This window comes from Diabrotica undecimpunctata, chromosome 1 (assembly GCF_040954645.1).
Source record: "Diabrotica undecimpunctata isolate CICGRU chromosome 1, icDiaUnde3, whole genome shotgun sequence".
Classification (NCBI taxonomy): domain Eukaryota; kingdom Metazoa; phylum Arthropoda; class Insecta; order Coleoptera; family Chrysomelidae; genus Diabrotica; species Diabrotica undecimpunctata.
Window position 1 is genome coordinate 57,085,089 of NC_092803.1, and position 22,370 is coordinate 57,107,458.

Sequence of the window (22,370 nt, forward strand, 5' to 3'; positions counted from 1 at the left end):
GATCGGCAAGGAAACTTTCCTACGCGCCGCCGATATTCGAATTCAAAATTTCCGAGAATGCATGAAAGACACGTGATTTCGGCTACTTTTGACCACTTGCGACGCGTGATATGTGATTTATAGTTTCATTTAATATTTCCCACACAATAATTATTTACAATGATTACTGTGAATGTTAATATACCGGCAAGTGCTTATCTTTTAAGAGACTGGACTTTTTCGTTTAGTTGCCATCATTGCTACGAGGTTGTTTAGAGATTTTTGAGAAATTTTGAGTTGTGTTGAAATTTCGTTGTTTTCAGGTGGTCATTATAATTGTAGTATTTTGTTGTTTGTTTTTTGAAACTGTTTATCTGTGTATAAAGACAATGTAACGACCATGAGAAAAATCACCTACAATTTTTCGTCCATAGAAGTAAGAGAACCCAAGTAGTAGTAGAGAAAGTGTAATAGTCGACAATCATTTTAGTGATAGAAAAAATAACGACACATACTGGAACTGTAGAAAAGAGTTATCGACTATAAAAAAAGGATTGTTTTGAATGAACAGTCCAAGATGAACGTTTACAAAAATCTGCAAAATGATCCTGAAAATAGTTGTAAACGCATAAGAAAAGCGTCTTTTCTAACAGGAATTCCATATTCTACCACTGAAAAACCGAAACATCTTAATAAATATGCTAAATTTTTAGGTAATTTGGTTTACGAGGAATACGAAAAAATATAATAATTGATATTATATACTCCAAGCGTGTTGCTATGAGAAGAACCTGTTATAAAACCACTTTATGCAGACGGCTGATAAAACTTGAATCGTTGATAAACGAGTGGCTGTAACGGAAAGCAAGAGATAGTACATTGCCATTTACATTATTTAGAAATACTTCAAGAATATCGAGACCAAAAGCGAACAATTTATGATTTAGACGAGACATAATATGAGACGCATGATACCGCTAGCAAGAGTTGGACTGATGATGATTCACTTAGCCAGCTGAAAGGAGTACATTCGAATAAAAGTTCACGAATAATTATTGTGCACTATGGATCTTCAAATGGTTGGGTCCCAAATGGGTTAAAGCTTTGCGAAAAAAAAAAAAAAAAAAAATAGAAACATGTAGTGTAGATTATCATCAGAATATGAATTCTGATATATTCGAAGAGTGTTTTAAGAATACATTGATAATTATCGACAATGCCAACTATCACTCAAGACTTCTAATAAAAATTCCAAACAGTTTGTCTTTATAACGAGAACTATAAGATTTATCATACTCTTTTGATGTTACCATCTTACTTCTGAATTTTCAATCCCATAAAAAATGATTGATTTAATTCGATATGAACTACCAGAGATCACAAGTTCCAACTGGAGAAAAGCAGTAAACCATGTAGTTAATGTAAAAAATAAAGACACAAGACTAGGACAATTAACTTCAAACGGTGGACAATTTATTACTGATCTGTTGGATAATGACGATGATAATGTCTGCAGAGAAATATTTTTTGGACAAGGTACGCTTGCCGTCATTTATGTGACGTCATCGTTAATCGCTAATAGAAAATGCCATTAACCATTTTAAAAACAAAGACATACGGATTTCTTTGCACTTTGACTATATTCATATCACAAATTGTTATTTTATGATTTACTACTTACATCAATACATTTGTGTCGGTGAAATAACCAATATCGCGATACGTCCACATACCGCCACTTTTTACGATGGGCGATACAAATATGAAGGCAACTATAATATGCATTTGTCATTTTTAGCATTAAAATATTAATCTATTTTATTGATTACACACTATAAGAATATTGTTGTTAATGAATATACTTTGGCAAGTAATGAAAATCGATTGACACCATTAATTAGAATACAAAAATGTATGTATATATTATTTGCATAGTAAACAAGTAACAAAGAAAAATACGTCTGACAAGTAATGATGTCTAGTCTCTCAATTGTTGATCAAAACAGTACGAAAAACCTAATGAATCTTAAATGACGTCATTACCACTGCAATGCAATCAAAGGTAAATATCTATTTTTAATAAAGCATTTCCTCTAGTAAACATCAGGCCAAAACATTACAAACGTTGGATTACCAAAGGCATTCGCATATCTGCGAAGAATATCTGTTCTCTGCTAGGTATATATTAAAAAAATTTAATGACAGTATCCCCATCTCTGATTATATCAATACGTACAGAAAATGATATCTAAAACTACTCAAAGTAGCCAAAAAATCCTACTTTCATAATTGCCTAACAAGCTCCAAAAATATTTCAAAAGAAACTTGGTCAATAATAAACGATTTTCGAAATAAAACCAGTGCAGCGAATCAAACCTTTTCTTTTCCTAACCCCGAAAATCGAAATGATTACTTCGTTAATGTGAGTAAAAATATAACCTCAACTATTTCGCCACAAGATCCAGTTTCCTATCTCCCTAATTCGTAGTATAAAAAGCAAATCGTCCTGTAGTACAGATGGATTATCTATTAAAATTTTCTCAAATCTTCCGCATAATGTATTGGAGGTCATGGTCTCGCTAGTAAATGATTCCCTTGAAAAAGGTACATTCCCTAACTGCCTAAAGACTGCCATCGTTATTCCTCTTCATAAAGGTGGAGACAAATCTGATGCCTGCAACTATAGACCTATTGAATTGTTACCAGCACTATCAAAAATTATTGAAAGGCTTATAAAAGTTCGACTTATGCCCTTTCTCCTTAAACGTAATATTTTATCGCAAAATCAGTTCGGCTTTTTGTCTAATAATTGTACTAGTGATGCCATGTTTTCTGTGTTACATGAGGTATATCTATCACTAAATAGTAACCTCTCCTCCGCCACCGTTTTCTGCGACTATTCCAAAGCCTTTGACTGCGTAAATCACGACATTCTATTAAAAAAATTAACTTTCTATGGAATTCGGGGTGTGTCTTTGAATTGGTTCAAAACTTACTTGTTAGGTAGGAAACAATTGGTTAGAATAAAAGACACCGACTCTAGTTGTAAAGACATTGAGTGTGGAGTACCGCAAGGTTCAGTATTAGGTCCCATTCTTTTTTTACTTTTCATTAATGACATCACTTACTTGCAAATTAAAGGGAAAATTTTTCTATTTTCTGATGATACCAGTATTACTTGGAGCAGCTCCAATATTTCAACGCTTCATTCAATTATAACCGCTGATTTGCTTATAATCAAGGCTTGGTCAGACTCCAACTTACTTAGCTTTAACGTGGATAAGACAGTAGCATTATCTTATAAAGGAGTCATTCAACCCTTGCTTTTGAATAAGAGCCAAATCAGTATCATTAATTCCGTGAAATTTCTAGGTATTCTTATGGACAGCGATCTTAAATGGTCCTTGCAATAGGACTCCTTAAGGAAGAAACTAGCCTCAGCTTGCTTTGCAATAAGATCTGTTTCAAAGAAACCAAATTTATCTTCTTCAAAATGGCATATTTCTCATCGTTCGAGTCCCATCTTCGATATGTTCTTCCATTTTGGGGTTCTAGTACAGCGGCCCAATTTGATACTATTTTTAAGTTGCAAAAAAGAGCAATTCGTTATCTATTTGGTCTCAAACAAACAACTCATTGCAAGACCTACTTCAAAAATCACGGAATTTTGACGCTTCCCTCTTTATTTATTTTGGAAACGGTTTGTTTGATTCGCAAGCATCTAAACATTTTTCTCGATAGACCTGATCATGGCTACTCCATTAGAAATTCGGATTGTAACGTTTATTTACCAATCCCATCCACTCAGCTAGTAAAGAATTCTATTCTATATAGTGCAAAAAAACTTTATAATCACCTTCCCAGAGAAATTAAATCCGCAACATCTTTCATTAAGTTTCGTAAGATGACAAAAATCTATCTCTCTGGAAGACCATATTATTCAGTTGACGAGTTTCTTAATGTATAGCAAAGAAACAAAATTAGTATTGTTTATAATTACATTTGGGTGTCTCAAGCAGTGGCTACAATTTGTCTTTTGTTGTTGTCTGTACAAATTATGTAAGTGATACAATAATTTTACTAATTTAAAATTGTATTGTTCTGTTTTTTTATTATATTTGTTTTTGTTTTATACTTTTTATACTTTTTGTACTTTTTGACTGATTTTTTTTAGCTTTGTCCATACAATTGTTCAATAATTTTCAGTGACAATAAAGCCTATTTCTATTCTATTCTATATGAAATCTAAGTATCTCCTTAGTAATGCTAGATTTGAAATACGATAACAATTAAAACTTGACGTGCATCGATATTGTTTTGCTTTTGGTATATACGACACATAGGTACTTACATTAAAACAATATTACATATATAACAACAATTTTCGGTTTTATAATCAAAAGTGAGATTTAACTAAACCTTTCATCTACTGTACACTTTTTTTTAACGAGATACACTCAATAATATTCTTGTTTGTAATTATTACACTGTACGTTTTCAACATTACCGGAAACATCTTATAATCTGAGATGAGTGGGTATGCATATAAAAACCTACTCAAAAGTTCACGGAAAATAACTTTGTAGTATCAGGACATGTAAGTAAAAACACGCATGGTACAGAAATCGAGAAGGAACTTATGTTTATACTGCCAGAAAATTATCTCGTAAGATTTTTATCAATGACTTAATCAAATTATACGCACAATCAACACATTAATAAATTAAACTAATACACTTTGTTGATACTTTCGCTCGCTTTTTGTCAGAAACATTCCAATAGACTCTTAACAATAATCATGTCTGGAAATTAACACCTAATCTAAAAACCAAACATCTAAGATCAAAAATAGCTTTCATTCCTCAGTCTCTTGATGAAAACGGGCTCCAGGTCGTCGTCTTCTTCCTAAAAATGTATGAAAACTTAGTAATATTAGAAATTTTTTTTAAGTTAACAATAATTATGGTTTAAAAATATTAAGTTGCCTGCGTTTTGGTGAAGATTTTATTCATATTTTATACAAGTCTTGCGATTTTAAGGGTAAAATAAAGTAACAATAAAACACTGAAAACTTTGTTTTCAAAAATTTCCACAAAATTTATTATAAAAACTTATCACTACAGCTATTTCGGCAGAGTGACTTTCTCAAGTGATCTATTTTTGGCATGCGTTTACACTGTATAGTCTTTAATGAAATAGGTAGAGGAGGTTAATTTCCATATATTCTAACAAAGATAGCTTAAGGCCTGTATTTTGAATGTGAAGAATTTGAAATCCGTCATTAAACAAATGATTATGATCTAGAACGTGAAGTGCGTATGTAGACTCTGTTTTTCTATTATTGAAAGCCCTTTTATGTTCTGCTATTCGTTTATTAAAATTTCTACCAGTTTGACCGATGTAAGTTTTTGGGCTATCGCCACATTTAAGTTTGTATACACCACTGTGTAAGTGCTTTTTATTTTGGCTCTTGTTGTTTTTAATATATTTGCCCAAGTTGTTGTTTGTTCTGAAAGCTGGTGTTATTCCTTTCTTTTTTATGTGTTTGTCTATTTTTATTGATAAATAAACGAAAATAAAATAAAAATAAAGTTTTTGTGATTATATCATATTATTATGTATTATATAGGTCAAACTGCTAAAATATAAAGGCCACACTTTCATGCATTTGTGCCCTTTTGAAATTGTGTGCTACCACCCATAATATTATTCATAATACTATTACTAAACCTTTCTATAATAAAATTTTGGGTTAACAATAAAATGCCAATGTGTTTTTATAATAGATTTCTAGGAAAACGCTCCTGATTGAGACTTGAAACTATATTCCGAAATTCCTATCCTTTTTCCACAATTATCAGTTTTACAGTCTGTTACTTTATAAGAGTTTAGTTTTGTTATGTATGCCAGAAAACAAAGAACATACATTTGAAAAAGTTTTAGACGTTTGTCTAGAACAATGACTTCTAAGTGCATGGTTGGACCATATTCGCAATTCTTTCCAAATCCAGAAAATAAAAAAAAAATAAATAAAAAAAAGTACGTAGGTGATCCGATAAGTACTTAGCCTCACCGCCCGATGATGCCATTATTGTAAGAGAATTCTACTATTATGTAATGCATTATGGTATACGATAATTCCACTATTTGGAAGAGTGATTTCATCGTTTGAAGGCAGAGAAGTGGGGAAAAACGTATGAAAATCCAGTGGCAAACACTCACTTTTATTTCAACGTTAATTATATTATATTTTTTAAATATTATTTGTTCAAAATAGGCCACAATATAAATTTATTTACAGGTTTTTTTACTGACGTTTCGATCTCTATATCCAAAGACCGATTTCAAAGATATACACGATAAATACATTTATTTTATTTGTTTATTATTATATATTTATATATTATTATTTACATAATCTTATATTATTTATTTTCTTTTTTTTTCTAACTTTAAAAACGGTCTCTGGAATAGAGATCGAAACGTCAGTAAATTAACCATGTAAATAGATATGTTGTGGCTTATTTTCAAAATTCTTCCTAAAAATACAGAATTCCACAAGCAAAAAGCTATAAAAAATAAATATATCTATCATTTATATATTTGAAAACGGTCTCTTTATAGAGATAGAAACGTCAGTAAATTATTCCCTACATTCCCCTAAAAATACAGAATGCCATAAGCAAAAAGCTATAATTGATGGATTCGACCGTTACTTGATGGAAATTCATTTTATGTAACAATTAAACACTGAAAACTTTGTATTCAAAAACTTACACAAAATTTATTATAAAATCTTATCACTACAGCAGTTTCGGCAGAGTGCCTTTCTCAAGTGATCTATTTTTGGTATGCATTTATACTTTATAGTCTTTAACGAAACCACTTTATAGTCCTTAAACAACTTGAGACAAACAGTTCTCCCCTTCTCAACCTATTTGGTTAAAGACTATAATGTGTAAATGCATACCAAAAATAGATTACTTGAGAAAGGTACTCTGCCGAAACTGCTGTAGTGATAAGATTTTATAATAAATTTTGTGGAAGTTTCGAAAACAAAGTCCATCATCAAGGAACCCTGTATCACTTCCTATATGGATAATGATTAAACGTCGTCCCTTTCATGATGGAGCTGTTAATCCTGTAAAGCAGCCTTCTATGAATGCTTCGCGTTTACCTTTAACATTTAAATCTTGCCAATCTTTTCCAACTCTATGACCTTCGTTAATCCAGGTTTCATCCAAATAATATGTTTTCCGTTCAATGCTGCGAAGTGTGCGTATTTCTTTACAATATTTTCTTCTCCACACAATAATTTCTTTTTTTTTCTAATAACACACTTTTTCTGTTTTGACATATCGAAAGTTCATTTCGCGCATAGTTCTGATTAATACTCTACGAGAAATCTTGGGTAAAAAGTAATTGTTTTCGAGCCCTTGAGAAATTTTTTCAGTGTTGGAATTTTACTCCGAAAATAAAATGTCTTGTCTCGTCATCCAAAACAATGTTTTTTTTACCTCTAGTTTTACGTTTTACTTGCTTTTTATTTTCCGATGTATTTTTTGGCACATGATAAATACAGCGAATGGATACTTTTGTTAAACTGCTATAAATATCGACCGCTTGGCTAATATTTGATGCCATTTTGCTGCATCATACAATTCAATTCCTTCATATCGTATCACGACCTTCTCTTCTGACGTTAACATTTTGCTGTCTTCTGTTGGAACAACTCGGTTGTTCATCCATCATATTTTATTAATCACAGAATATAATTAAAAATTTACTATAAAACGACAAACTCCAATAACATTAGGTTTAATTTATGTTTAAATGGGAATAAGCCACAATTAAAGGTTAAAACACGTTTATTGACGTTTCAATTTCCACTTCGGAAATCGTTCTCAAAATACAAACATTAGAAAATTTGATTAGGATTATGTAAATGAACGTTTCTTGCTTCAGCAGGTGCGGTGATATTACCGCTACGATGCTTTACAAATTTCCAAGTTGCCAAGTTTTTGAAACGGAATGGGAATGAAATGTAACATATCAATTTTTATTTTATAAATTTAAATATGTAACAAAACTGAACATGTAAATAAAATTTGTTTCAATACAATTTTGTGCTCAATTTTTACTATTGAAAAAACTCATTTTTTGGAATTTTTATGTCGGTAATAATCGCTGCGTCGAAGAATTCAGGTTTGTATGACCATAACTGCTACTAGTGAACAAGAATCGGCTTCACTGTACGGCATCTTGTGGTTACGTCTGCTATAGAGAAGCACAAATAAATGTACTAATTATACATTCTATGATTTCTGATGAGAAAACGCAAATTAAACGGGTAGTTTTCGGAGGCCGCTGAGTACATTTAAATTTAACGACATTTGGCGTTTAAACGATGAAATCACTCTTCCAAATACTGGAATTTTACTATAGACGGCTAATGTCAAAATTTCAGCCGAATCAGACTCGTAGTTTTGTTTCGACCACTTGTGAATGCAGGCTTGACTGCGGGTTTTAGAAAAATGGAAAAAGAACAATATCGGTCTGTGATTCGATTCTTGTTTTTGCAAGGGAAATCGCGCATAGAAATGAAAGAGCGCTTGAATGCTGTGTACGGTGACTATTCTCGTTCGATCGCAATCCTCAAAAATTGGTTTAATGAGTTTCAACGTGGTCGCACGTCGGTTTTTGATGAGACACGCCTAGATGCCCCAAAATCGGCTACCACAGAGGATAACGTGACAAAAATCCACGATCTCGTATTGGCAGACCGCCAACTGAAGGTATGCGAGATAGCTGAGACAGTAAGTATCTCAAAAAACTGAGTATATCATATCCTGGCGTGAAATTTTGGGCATGAGAAAGCTGTCGGCGCGATAATTGCCGTGTTTGCTCACTTCGGACAACAAGCTTAACCATGAGACCATTTCAGTGCAGTGTTTGACGGTATTTAAGCGTAATTCGAAGGAGTTTCTAAATTGTTTCGTAACCATCGACGAAACATGAATCCATTGGTACACACCAGGGACCAAGAAATAGTCCAAACAGTGGCAGCACCCATAGAACGTACTCCGAAGGAGGCGAAGGCTATCCTATCGGCCGGAAAGGTAATGGCCACCATTTTCTGGGGTTCATAAGAGGTAATCTACGTCAACTACCTACCTACCTATCTCACTTCAAAAAAATATTAATTAACAATTATTTAGTTGATATGAGGTTGAATGCTCGAATAAATGAACTTTGATCAAATAAAAGGCGGATATCGAGCACAGTTTTATTAATTTAATTTTGCCCAAGTACTTTCGTTCCCTAGAGCATCTTTAGGGGCATCTAAAATAAGCCAAGAAACGTTTTTTTAACTGAAGAAATTAATTAACTTCGATAAAAACTCGAAGTTGATGGTTGATAAAAGTTTTTATATGATTAACGTTTTAGACCTACTTCGTCAATTGCGGCCTATCCAACAAGAATAAAATGTTATAAACATAAAATTAGACATCACACTACAATACACAAGAATGTATGGAAACCGGAGACAGAATGGCTCCCGCTCAACGGAAATGTTGAAGTGACATGTGACATATGACAGGTTAGATGGGCAGTCAAAATCATGGATATGTGATCTGCACATTTCAAAATTCTATGAAACTAAGCATTGACCAAAGGTCCAACTGACACTACTATGGGAAGTCAACTGATGAAATATGAAATTATGTAGAATATTTTTATGTAGATTGCATAATCCAGATCTCACACTCAAACCTGTCTATGATGATGAGGGTGTTAGTTTGAGAGCAACTGAAGTCGACGTAAAGTATGAATACAAGAAATAGACTAAACAATATATTAGACAGTGGGTAGTTGACTACAATAAAATGGTGTACCAAGCACTATCAATATTGTAAAAAAGAAGAAATCAGACTATGTAATTAAATACTAAAATTAAAATTAAAATTGAAAGCAAAGTATATAAATGGGGTATAATCCAAGTAGTTCAGTTGAACCCACAGTCAATGGGAGAACTATAAAATTAATAATATATCAAAGAGTTACTCAAGACCAACTGACCAACAGTGGGAGATGTTGAAATAGTCAACTGTGGAGGTGGTATATCTAAATTACAAAGAGTCGTGGAGAGTGTAAATAACGTCAACTATAGTTCAATTGAACCTGAGCAAGCTATTTTGTAAATTATTGAAGAATAAAATAGTAATGTTGATCAAAGTATGAAATTAATAAATTCTTAATGGATATGCTCAGTGCAGGAAGTCTAAACAGCCGAGCTGTTGAGAGTAATAAAATTACTAAAAATAGGTTTAAATTTAGTACAATTTAAATTAATTTGAGTATTAAGACAGTGAGAGTTTCCATTTGTTTCCTTTGTAATCTTCCAATAAATTTAACTCCAGATAGTTTTTCTTTCTACTAATGTCATGTAAAATAGATGAACCAGTATTGATGTTAAAATTGTGTTTACTGGATAATAAGTGTTGACCAAAACTTGAAGAGTTTGGTCTTTTCAAATGTTCTGAAACTCTAATGGATAACTTTCTAATGGTTCTACCTACATAAGAGGCATCACAATCATCACATTTTAATTTGTAAATACCACTTTTGTCAAGTGTGTTCATCCTATATTTGGTGTTGATTAAAAAGGAACGTAAAGTGTTGTGCGACTTGAAGGAAATTTTGATGTAGAATTGTAGAAGTAAAAAGTTTAGATATTTTATTGGAAATGTTGCTAATATAAGTGAAGCAGAAATATCTGATGTTATTTGAAGCATTAGGTTGAAGAAAATATTATGATGAATATGCAAGCTTTTCTGCAATTTTGAGTTTGGCTCTATTTAGAAGCTTATAGATAATGTTGGAATCATAACCATTATTGAAAGCAATTTGCTTAAGAGTATTAAGTTCTAAATTAAAGTTATCATTAGAAAGTGGAAATTTGAGTAACCTATGAATGTAACATGATCTGTTTGGGTAGGTTTTCTGTAAATATTGAACTCTAGAGAATCTTTATTACGATATATAGTCATATCCAAGAAGTTCAACTTATTGTCAAATTCTGGTTCCAGAGTAAAAGAGATGTTAGGATGGAGGTTATTAAGATCATCCAGAATCTGTAAAGCATCATCTCGGGTTCCCTGTATGAGAGCTATACAATCATCAACATATCTTGATCAAAACACTATTTTGCTGTTGTTAACAAATTTCTGTTCTAAGCTGTCTAAGAAAATATCAGCTAGAAAAGGTGATAATGGAGATCCCATTGCTAAACCTGTTGGTTGTTTATATATTTTTTGATTAAATTGGAAGAAGTCCTGATCAAGACAGAATTTAAGCATAGTTAAGATAGCATCTTTGTCTTTTACTGATATGTTGCAATTGTTTAGAAGGTTGTGTACTAAATGATGTTTCCAATTTGTTTACTTCTGTACCAAGAGATGAAACATTTCCTTTAGTACAAAACCTTCTAAACAATATCAGCAAAAGACAAAGATGCTATCTTAACTATGCTTAAATTCTGTCTTGATCAGGACTTCTTCCAATTTAATCAAAAAATATATAAACAACCAACAGTTTTGGCAATTGGATCTCCATTATCACCTTTTCTAGCTGATATTTTCTTAGAGAGCTTAGAACAGAAATTTGTTAACAACAACAGCAAAATAGTGTTTTGATCAAGATATGTTGATGATTGTATAGCTCTCATACAGGGAACCCGAGATGATGCTTTACAGATTCTGGATGATCTTAATAACCTCCATCCTAACATCTCTTTTACTCTGGAACCAGAATCTGACAATAAGTTGAACTTCTTGGATATGACTATATATCGTAATAAAGATTCTCTAGAGTACAATATTTACAAAAAACCTACCCAAACAGATCATGTTATACATGAAACATCTAATGAGAGTTCGTTTAACTTACCGGGAAGTACGAAGGTGTGTCCATTTCAACGGTCCTATTTAGGCCTCCTTCCTTACAAGTTAGCCAGTAGGTATCCATTAGTCCCTTTCCCTGAAATATATTAAACTGTTTATTAATTTTTATTACATTCACTTTTATGATATTATAGGATTTTCATGATATTACAGACTTATTTCAAGGTTTCTTTTTATTTTCTAACTCTTGTCTTCTCTGCTCAGTTTTCCATTTTGTTTCTAATCTAATCTTAATTTTTATCTGTTATTATTTTTCTAGTTAACAATTATACATGTTACGCTCTTGCTTATTTTGTTTTTTTCCTGTTCCCACCATTCCTCTCCTCTGTTGTCGTGTCCTCATGTATTTCAAATATATTGTTTGGGAAAGTATTTAGTATTTATGTATATATTTTACATTAAATATTTTTATTACTGTATTATAATATGATTGTGTTTAAATATATATTCTAACTACTTATTTACTTTGAAAGATTACAGTATATTATTTTTCTTTTATTCAATAAAATCTCAGTGTCAAACTGGCTAACACATGTAATCTGTTTTTAAGTTCAAAGAAATTGTCTTTGTTATTTTGGAACCTACCTCGCAAATCACAGAAAACAATATCTTATTTCTGTGACCATTTAGTTAAATTATTGTCTTTCGAAAGCGCATTACAATAGCGCTGATTTATGGGGGTACACTTGTCCCACCAACATACAGACCACCTAAGAAGGATCGTCAGAGGGTTTCTGCCCATCTCAAATCACTTTCAATCGAGACAGCTTACTGTAATCATCTCGAGTTTATCAGGACGTTCCTTTTTCGTGCCTCGACCCTTGCATTGCGACGCTCAGATGCTACTATTCTACTGTTTGCTACGATTAATACTACATATTTAAGGGTGTTTTTTTCTTTGTACAGATAACAGCAATGAGTTAAGCCAGCTATTTTTTTGGGATATTTAAATTAATTGCTTATTTATGCACAATCAAAATATTGCATTTTTCTTTGTTATTATTCTAATTAATTTAATCAGCGACCTCTAAGTTTTACACAAAACATATATTCAGCAAGTGAATGCAGAAATTTATTCAGTCATTTCTGTTGGCCAAAAAAGAGAAGCTACTTCATTGGTTTATTTGATTGGTTTTATTTTTTTAAGTTTAAGCGCTTCCTGAGTTCACTACATAAATAATATTGATGAAGTAAATGACTACAATAATGGTGGAGTTCATACTTACAAAACAATTTGTTGTTTTTTTAACATTCAGAGCAAATAACAACAAAAAAATAAACAACTACAACCGAGCACTAATATTTACTAATTTGTCTGGTGATTTAAACTTTGTTATGGCTTTTTTTTTGTTGTGGCGACAAAAAGTAGAACTAACTGCGAATTGCCATTGGAAATTTTTATTTACGAAACAAGAGCATCAGCACACGTGTGTATAATATATTCTATCCCTAAGTGGGTGGTCAAGAGGTTCAAATGTGTGATTTTCGAAAGGGATTGACGAAGAAATATACGGGGTTGTGGAATAATTTGTTCTACAGGAAGATTTGTATGGTGGATTATTATTAGACTATTTATTTAACTGGAAATATGATTATCGATGCCAGTTCTTTTATTTAGGGCTATGGATGTTTGAGAATATGGCACATTTCAAGCAGCGATCTCTGATGATAATTTTGTTGTTTGACCAGTATTTTGACGTTTGTAAAATCTGCAGCCCTAACTCACATTTAACTGCACAACTTAAAGTATAAGTACCAAGAGTTATCAGATTCACATATCTGGAAATGATCATAACAAACTAACTAGACTCTTAAATATAATAAATTGCGGAATTACTTAACACAGAATTAAAATATTTTTTTAAATAAAAACATTTCTTTGTAAAAATCATCTCAGTTTAAAACTATGTCAAAGAATAATCAAGAACTATGCTTGGCTAGCACTGCTGTATGAAGTAGAAGCATGGTCGATAAGAGTACCAACGATGAACCGAATGGAAGTATTAAAAATGTGGATACATAGGGGAGTATTAAGGAATCCGTGGATGGCGCATATAACTGATATCGAAGTGTTGAGAACCTGAGAATGGGGAGTTACTAAAGACTTTTAAATGTACGATAATGTCGTATTTGGAGCATACATTAAAAAGAGATAGATATAAAATACTTTATATAAATTTAGCTTAAGCTAAAAATAGAAGGTTGAAACGGTGTCGGCAGAAAATCAGTCGAGATTGAACCGAAATTCGAAACGTAGAACATTTTTTTCATATGATAAGAATATCCTAAGCCCTTTGTCATGATTACCAAAGACGGATAATTTTGATATGGCATAAAAAGGAGAATCCTCCGTTTTCTACAAATATTAAACTTAAATAACTACTACATTGCACCTCTTACAAGTATAGTCCGTCTAGAAAGTATCCGCAAAAAAAAGCAGAATTATAATTTTACGATATTTATTTCAATCACTTGAAATATAAAATTTCAACAAATAATTCATCTCATTTACTTATACAACCTCCATTTAAATCTAAACACTTAAATAAACGTCCAGGTACACCCGAAACTAGGTCAAGGTAATAATTTTCCAGTAATGGTGTTCCAGGCCTGTGAAACTGACCGAATAAAACCTTCTTAGTAGCACTAAAAGTGCTACTCGTTCCACTCCAATCTTCATCAGTCCCCATATGTTTTGAATGGGACTAAGATCTGGAGATGCTGCTGGCTACGGAATTGTTACAAATTCGTGTTCTTGCATCCAAGCTTGAGTATAGGCAGAAGTATGGCATCTTGCATTATCTTGTTGAAAACGCCACCCCTTTTGGATATAAAACATGGGCCGTTTCAAGAAGAAAACCATTTAGGATGTCACAATATTTCGCACTATTAACAGTACTATTAACTATACAGAGAGGTGTAGCACCACGCTGAGATATGGCTCCCCAAACCATTATTTTAGTGGGAAATTTGGAAATTTGAACGGTAACATTTTCTCTTGATAGGGCGTTTAAAATGATTTGCACCAAGCTGGAGACAACTTTCATCAGATATAAAGACATTATTAAAATTATCTTCTCGAAAACGTTGACAAAAACTTATTCTTCGTTGCCTTTGCAGATACTTTCTAGACGGACTATATATGCTTATACACATACATACCTTTACGTCCACTAATCCCCTATGTTCAGTTTTGTATCCACCAATTAAATCCAAAGCTCTTTTCATGTCCAGACTTATATGTATTTTGGATGCTGAAAGTAAATAAAATTATACTGTTACAGTGTGACTAAAATACTGTTTTCGTTTTTTACCGAAACACATTATTTTTAAGTAAATATTATGTTAATATGGGATTAAGCCACAATTGATTGTAATAAAAATTACGTTTTTAACTAACGCTTGACGTTCTTCCACTTCGGAAATCGGTTTCAAAAAAGGATTATTTTAAAAATTCTGTAAAAATGTATAACCAACAAGTTGTAAATAGGTGATGTTTTATAAAATTGATGGTTTTAAAATGAAATATCTAAAAATTTGGGATGAATGTTGGTCACAACCTATTTATATCAATCCTTCTAGATGCACACAACTGTAACACGTCTTCGATTTGGCCACGCCTGTTATCCCAGACATCTACATCAAATTCATGTTCACGAAAATGATCATTGTCAAAATGGTGGCAAAAAAGGTGATTTAGATCATATTTTTTTCGAATGCCAAAAATATAAGGATGAAACAGGTCACTTGATTCAGCAATTAAAGATCTTAATATACACGCCCTGTTTAATATCCTTAGTCTCTCAGCTAATGGAAATGAGAAAATTTATAATGCATTAGTAAAGTTTCCTAAAGTACCAAAATATCCTTGTAGTTTTAACTATCAATAAATGACAGTGATAGCAATATACATTTTCTTCTTCTTATTCTTCTTCCTTCTTGTATGTAGGCTTTAAAGCATGTTTCTTCTTCAATATTAGCCTCCTAATTGTTTAAATTATTGCACCATCTTTTTCTTGGTCTACCAATACTTCTTCGTCTATTTGGTGACTTATCTCGTGCTATTCGTACTATCCTATCATCTGCCATTCTACTAATGTGTTCGTTCCACTCCTGTTTCCGTTTTGTCACCCATCCATTTATGTCTTCTATATTGCATGCTCTTTTTATGTTTTCGCTTCTTTCCCTATCCAACAGACTTTTCCCCGATACTCGTCGGAGTATTTTCATCTCTATTGTTTCAAGTAGTCGTCTCGTTTTAGATGTGTCAGGTCTTGTCTCCGATGTGTATGTTAATATAGGCCTAATTGCTGCTTAATAGATTCTTGTTTTTGTGTCTTGCCTTAAGTGTTTGTTCTTCCAGATTGTGTCATTAAGAGATCCCATCGCTTTACTTGTTTTTAAGGTTTGTTGTCGTACTTCATTTTCAACATCTCCGTAACTAGTTATATCTATTCCCAAATATCTAAACTTTGCTTCCTGCTTTATTATTTTCCCATCAATTTCGATTTTACATCGTAGTGGATATTTAGATGTTGTCATACATTTGGTTTTTTCTGCTGATATTATCATATTGTATTTCTTAGCTGTTGTATTGAAGATGTGTGTTAATCTTTGGAGCAAGTCTTCTGTCTCGGCGATTAATGTGGTGTCGCCTGCATAACATAATATTTAGATTTCTTTGTTCCCCATTCTGTAACCATGACCTTTACGTACTACTTGTATTATTTCGTCCATTATTATATTAAAGAGAAGTGGGCTTAACGAGAGAGCTTAACTAGACCGTGCCGGTCTCAGCTTGGGTAAAGGAGGGACCCTGAATTAAGTAGGGGTCCTTCAGCACTTTGCGCAAGACAGACTGGGCAGGGAAGTCCTCAACCCCGACACGGCGCGTCCCAATGGCTGATAGGGGAGTTCCCGTAGATATACAGGACAGGTACAAATAAGGCTTAGCCAAATAAGTACCCGCGGATCAACTGAGGACATGACATTAGGCAGCAGTAATGTCATTACTGGATTAAGGCTGTGGGAAAATAAAAAATCCTGTAGGCTTAATTCTGGATACTCACAGGCGCCACTCACATTATGAGTCAATCGGTTGTGACACTGCGATGGGGAAGGCAACGGGAAAACACCCCATAAATAGTCCCTAGTTCATTCATCATGGTTAATGTAAACCAATTTGGAGAAGATACTGATCATGGACTTCGGATACCAAGATTCGGCAGGGGAGGAAGAACACAAAAATGTAAGGCTTCCCAGGTCGTCAACCCACGAAATCCTTACCAATATTTAAACACTAATAAAGATAAAGTGTGCACGTGGAACGTTCAAAAAATCTGTACTTGGAATGTTCGAAGTATGTTTGAAGGGGGAAAGATACACAACACCATTCAAGAAATGAAAAGACTAGGAATGGTGTAGCATTGATTCTGAGCAAAAAGGTCGCTGGGGCTGTGATCAGCGTGATACCTCTCTCTGACAGGGTCATTCTGATGAAGCTGTAAGGCAGACCCGTTAATACGAACATCATTCAAATTTACGCTCCAACATCAGAAAAACCAGAAGAGGATATCGAGGAGTTCTACGCAATTGTACAAAAAGCACTAAAATACACCAAGAAGAACGAGCTAACCATCATCATGGGTGATTTCAATGCCAAAGTTGGCAAAAGCAGTGTAGAAGGCATCGTCGGACAACACGGCTTAGGCGAGAAAAACGAAAGAGGAGACCGACTCATACAATTTTGCCGGGAAGAAGATTTTACCATTGCTAACACGTGGTTTAAACTTCCCCCAAGACGACTTTATACGTGGAAGTCACCTGCAGATACAGCCAGCAATATCATCAGAAACCAGATAGACTTTATTCTCATTAACAAAAGATTCAAGAACAGCTTGACTTCGGCGAAGACCTTCCCAGGAGCAGACGTCTCATCGGACCACAACCCATTAGTGGGCCAGATAGAACTCAAACTAAAGAAACTCATCAAAAATAAACCTAAACAGAACCTGGATTATGACACTCTAAAAGACCCCGTAGTTCGTCAGAACGTGAGAGATACAATGAGACAAAAACTAGAAACGGCTCAACAACAAGAACAGAGTGTAGAACAAAAATGGAGTTATATCAAAGACGTCATGCTGAATGCGGGAAAAGAACATCTGGGAAAGAAAAAAAAGAGTAAAAAATAAAGAATGGATGACTGATGACATTCTGCAGATGATGGAACAAAGAAGATTATTGAAAAACAGGGACGCGAAGAAATACCAAGAAACCAACCAGACAATTAAAAAAGAAATACGAAGAGCCAAGGAGACATGGATGCAAGAAAAATGTAAACTAATCGAGGAGCTCCAAGAGAAACACGATCATATAAATATCCACCGAAGGATTCGTGAAGCCACTGGTCAATACAAGAGGAGAAACACACACCTCCTCATAAATAAAGACGGTAATCTGGCGACGACAATGAATGAGAAGTTGGTTACCTGGAAAATATATATCGAAGAACTTTTCTGGGACGACCGCGGCAACCTTCCGGAAATAAATTGCATGACAGGGCCGTCAATTCTAGAAAGCGAGGTAAAGGCTGCTTTAAAACAGTCTAAGAATGGTAAGGCTACAGGTCCGGACGAAATACCCGTTGAACTTATTAAGGTGATGAGTGAAGTGAGCACAAAGGAGTTAACTGAACTGTTCAACGCCATATACGATTCAGGTAATATCCCAGATGAATGGCTATTGTCAACATTTGTAACGCTACCAAAAAAACGATCTGCGAAAACGTGCGAAGATTTCCGAACTATCAGTCTTATGAGTCATGTACTTAAAATTTTTCTTAAAATCATACATGCCAGAATTTACAAGAAATGCGAAGAAAATGTCGGTGAAATGCAATTCGGATTCCGCAATTCTATGGGTACACGTGAAGCACTTTTCACCTTACAAGTCCTACTTCAGAGATGCCGCGATGTCAGTTGTGATGTCTATATTTGTTTTATTGACTACGCCAAGGCATTTGACCGTTGTCAGCACCAGAAGATGGTCACCGCACTACAAAGAGTAGGATTGGATGAGAAGGACATTCGGATCATCATGAATTTATACTGGAATCAGCGTCCTCAAGTCAAGGTCGAAGACCAACTGACCGACCAAGTGAAGATCATGCGAGGAGTAAGGCAAGGATGTGTGCTATCGCCGACTCTCTGAGGAGATTTTTAATGAAGCCCTCACAAACCTAGACATGGGAATCCGAGTGAACGGTGAATACATCAATAATATCCGCTACGCCGATGACACTGTGTTACTAGCAACCAGCCTAAACGATCTGCGGGCCTTACTAGACCGAGTGCGAACTGTGAGCGTATCATACGGACTGAACCTTAATATTAAGAAAACTAAATTCATGGTTGTCAGCCGTACAAATTTAGATCCCGGGGCACTAATGGCAGGTAGCGAAGAGATCCAGAGAGTCGACAGATTCACTTACCTCGGAACTACCCTCAACGTACAATGGGACTACGCTCAAGAGATTAGATCCAGAATTGAAATGGCACGGTCTACATTTATTAAGTTGAGATCCTTGCTGTGCTGCAGTGATCTCAGTTTGGGAACCAAGATGCGGATAGTGAGGTGCTACGTTCTTCCAGTGTTACTATATGGAGTTGAAGCCTGGACACTGACGCAAGCCACTGAAAAACGAATCGAAGCCTTCGAGATGTGGATATACAGAAGGATACTAAAAATATCTTATTTGGACCATGTCACCAACGTTGAGGTCCTACAGCGCATGACAAAAGAAAAAGAAGTGCTTAATTTAATTAAACAACGTAAGCTTGAGTACCTCGGCCACGTGATGCGGAACGAAGAAAAATATCGAATTCTTCAACTTGTTATGCAGGGTAAAGTATTTGGCAGAAGAGGACCGGGACGCCGTCGTATCTCGTGGTTGAAAAATCTCCGACAATGGTTTGGGATGACCTCAGCGGAGCTGTTTCGCAGAGCAGTCAACAAAACCATGATAGCCTTGATGATCGCCAACATCCGGACCGGATAAGGCACTGAAGAAGAAGGGCTTAACGAGTCACTCTGTCTGACTCCGCTTTATACTGATATACACTGTGTTAGTTTTCCATTTACCTTTGCCTGTATTCGATTGTGGAAGTAGATGTTTTCGATGGTTTATATAATATTGATTGGTATGTTTCTTTTATACAATAGTTGTAAGACGTCTTCGACATGGATGTGATCGAAAGTCTTTGTCAGGTCTATAAAACATAGATATGCTGGTTTATTGTACTCGATGGCCTTTTCTGTGATTAAACATTGGTATCATTATGTCATTATGCTGTTTCATGGGTGTCTAGTATCTTGTAAAAATTACAATGACAGCTAGAAAAATTACGTGGCATGAACTCTAGGGTTTCCGCGTTCTACAATTCGAGATGCTTGGGATAGGTATCTGTACACTGGAACGGAGATCAACTATTGCAGCTGATGATCGCTTTATCGTTGTTGTATCCTTTAGAGATCAAAGAGATACTGCTGCGTCTCTAAAAATCAACTGCAAAATTGTACGTTATGTAAATGTAAGTGAAATAACGATGCGAAGAATATTTGCAAAAGTTGGGCTTCTACTTCTTCGGCATCTATAGCAGCGACTGGCGTTTGAAAGATTGCATATCGACTGGACTGTACAACAATGGGGTTACGTTTTATATACCGATAAATCAAGGATTTGTTTAAGGTCGTCCGATGGTCGGGAGCGCATTTACACAGGTCGAAATGAAGCATTTGCCGACTGCACTATATCAGAGAAAATAGTAGACCATGGCGGTTCTGTTATGATTGGAGCAGACATTTGTAGCGAAGCACATACCGATCCTATATTCCTTGAAAATGGAGCCACGACTGCCCGTCACTACATTGAAGAAGTTCTCCAGTTGCAGTAGTTGCATTTGCACCTTTCATTGGGAACCAGTTGAAAATAATGCTCGATATCGCTAGGACAAAGCTTCCTTTCACCCCCGCATAGTACCATCCAAGCGAAACTTGTTTATTACCAGAATAATAATAAACTATCTTAATATATGTACCCACAAACTGATGAAAAAATCTTGAAAATCAAAATACAAATAAAAAAGTTATAAATTGTCAAACTTAATAAAAAATCTTTAGTGGCCGAATTTTGTGCCGGGAGTGTATATTCATTTTGTTATTTAAGATCAACCGTAATTGGAATTTCCAATTCCTGTATTTGTTTTTTTTTTTGTAAAAAGAGTAAATTAAAATTAAATGTAAATGTTGCTAGTTTCTTACTAGCTCTATTTTTATACTTAGGCGCAATGTCTACTTTGAGGTCGACGGGTATAAATCAGTAGCGGAGTTCTAGACTGAACGTGTATAATCAGATCCTTCCGCTTCTGATTTCCTCTTATTAAATGTAGACGCCATCGCATGTGCAGAACGCAACAAGGATAACACGTGAACTATTTATGGAGTGTACTTTTAGCTCGCGTCTTATTGCGACACCACATTCAGTTAAGTTTATTAAAATTAAAAATATGCAAAGAAAACGAAATGCCTTATCCATTAATTGATAATTTTAAAGGAAATTTAAATAATTGAAAAATCTTCTTCTTCTTCTTCTTCCTACTTTATAAATAGGCTTAATGCCTGTTTTACTTCGGTTTTTAGCTTCAATTGACGTTGTCTGACCATCTTTTCCTCGGTCGTCCCAATGATCTTCTTCCATTTGGCGATTTATCTCTTGCTATTCGTAGTATTCTATTTTCTGTCATTCTTTCGATGTGTTGATTTCATTCCACTTTTCTTCTTTTGGTCTACGCGTTTATTTCCTCTATACCACATCTCGCTCGTATTTCCTCACTTCTTACTCTAGTCTCTTAGAGTTTGGTTTGTTATTTTTCGTAAGACTTTGATTTCTGTTGTTTCCAGTAGTCTTTGTGTTTTCGCCGTATCTGCTCTTGTTTCCGCTGTGTACGTCATTATCGGTCTTATTGTTGATTTATATATCCTGGTTTTCGTTTCTGTTGTGAGGTATTTGTTTCTCCAGATTGTGTTGTTGAGACATCCTGCTGCTCTGTTTGCCATGTTCACTTGTTTTGGTACTTCTTCTTCCACTTTTCCGTAGCTTGACAGTTTTATTCCCGAGTATTCAGTTTCCATCACTTGTTCTATTATTTTGTTATTTACGACTAGTTTACATCGTTAAATGAAAAATCAATGTAGTGAATCAACTAAACTTGCAAATAGAATAGTTTTGAATGACATCTAAAAAGTGTATTTTACCGTAGGTGCTTTAAACCTACATGATGTAAACATTATTTTGTTTTTTCTCTTATAATGTGTATGAATCTGCATAAAAGAAATGTTTTAGAGCATACTAGAATTGTTGATTTGGCT

The 22,370-nt window shown here is 34.2% G+C and overlaps 1 protein-coding gene across 1 annotated transcript in view; it reads right to left on the reverse strand.

The window, feature by feature from the left end:
• Positions 1-1,099: 1,099 nt before the first annotated feature.
• Positions 1,100-22,370, reverse strand: part of LOC140449599 (uncharacterized) — a 137,184-nt gene continuing 115,913 nt past the window's right edge. Inside the window, exons 13-15 of the mRNA XM_072542823.1 lie at positions 15,105-15,196; positions 11,929-12,018; positions 1,100-4,884 (exon numbers count right to left, since the gene is read on the reverse strand). Of these exons, the coding sequence (XP_072398924.1) occupies positions 4,822-4,884; positions 11,929-12,018; positions 15,105-15,196 (245 nt within the window). The 3' untranslated portion in view covers positions 1,100-4,821. The remainder of the gene's footprint in view (positions 4,885-11,928; positions 12,019-15,104; positions 15,197-22,370) is intronic.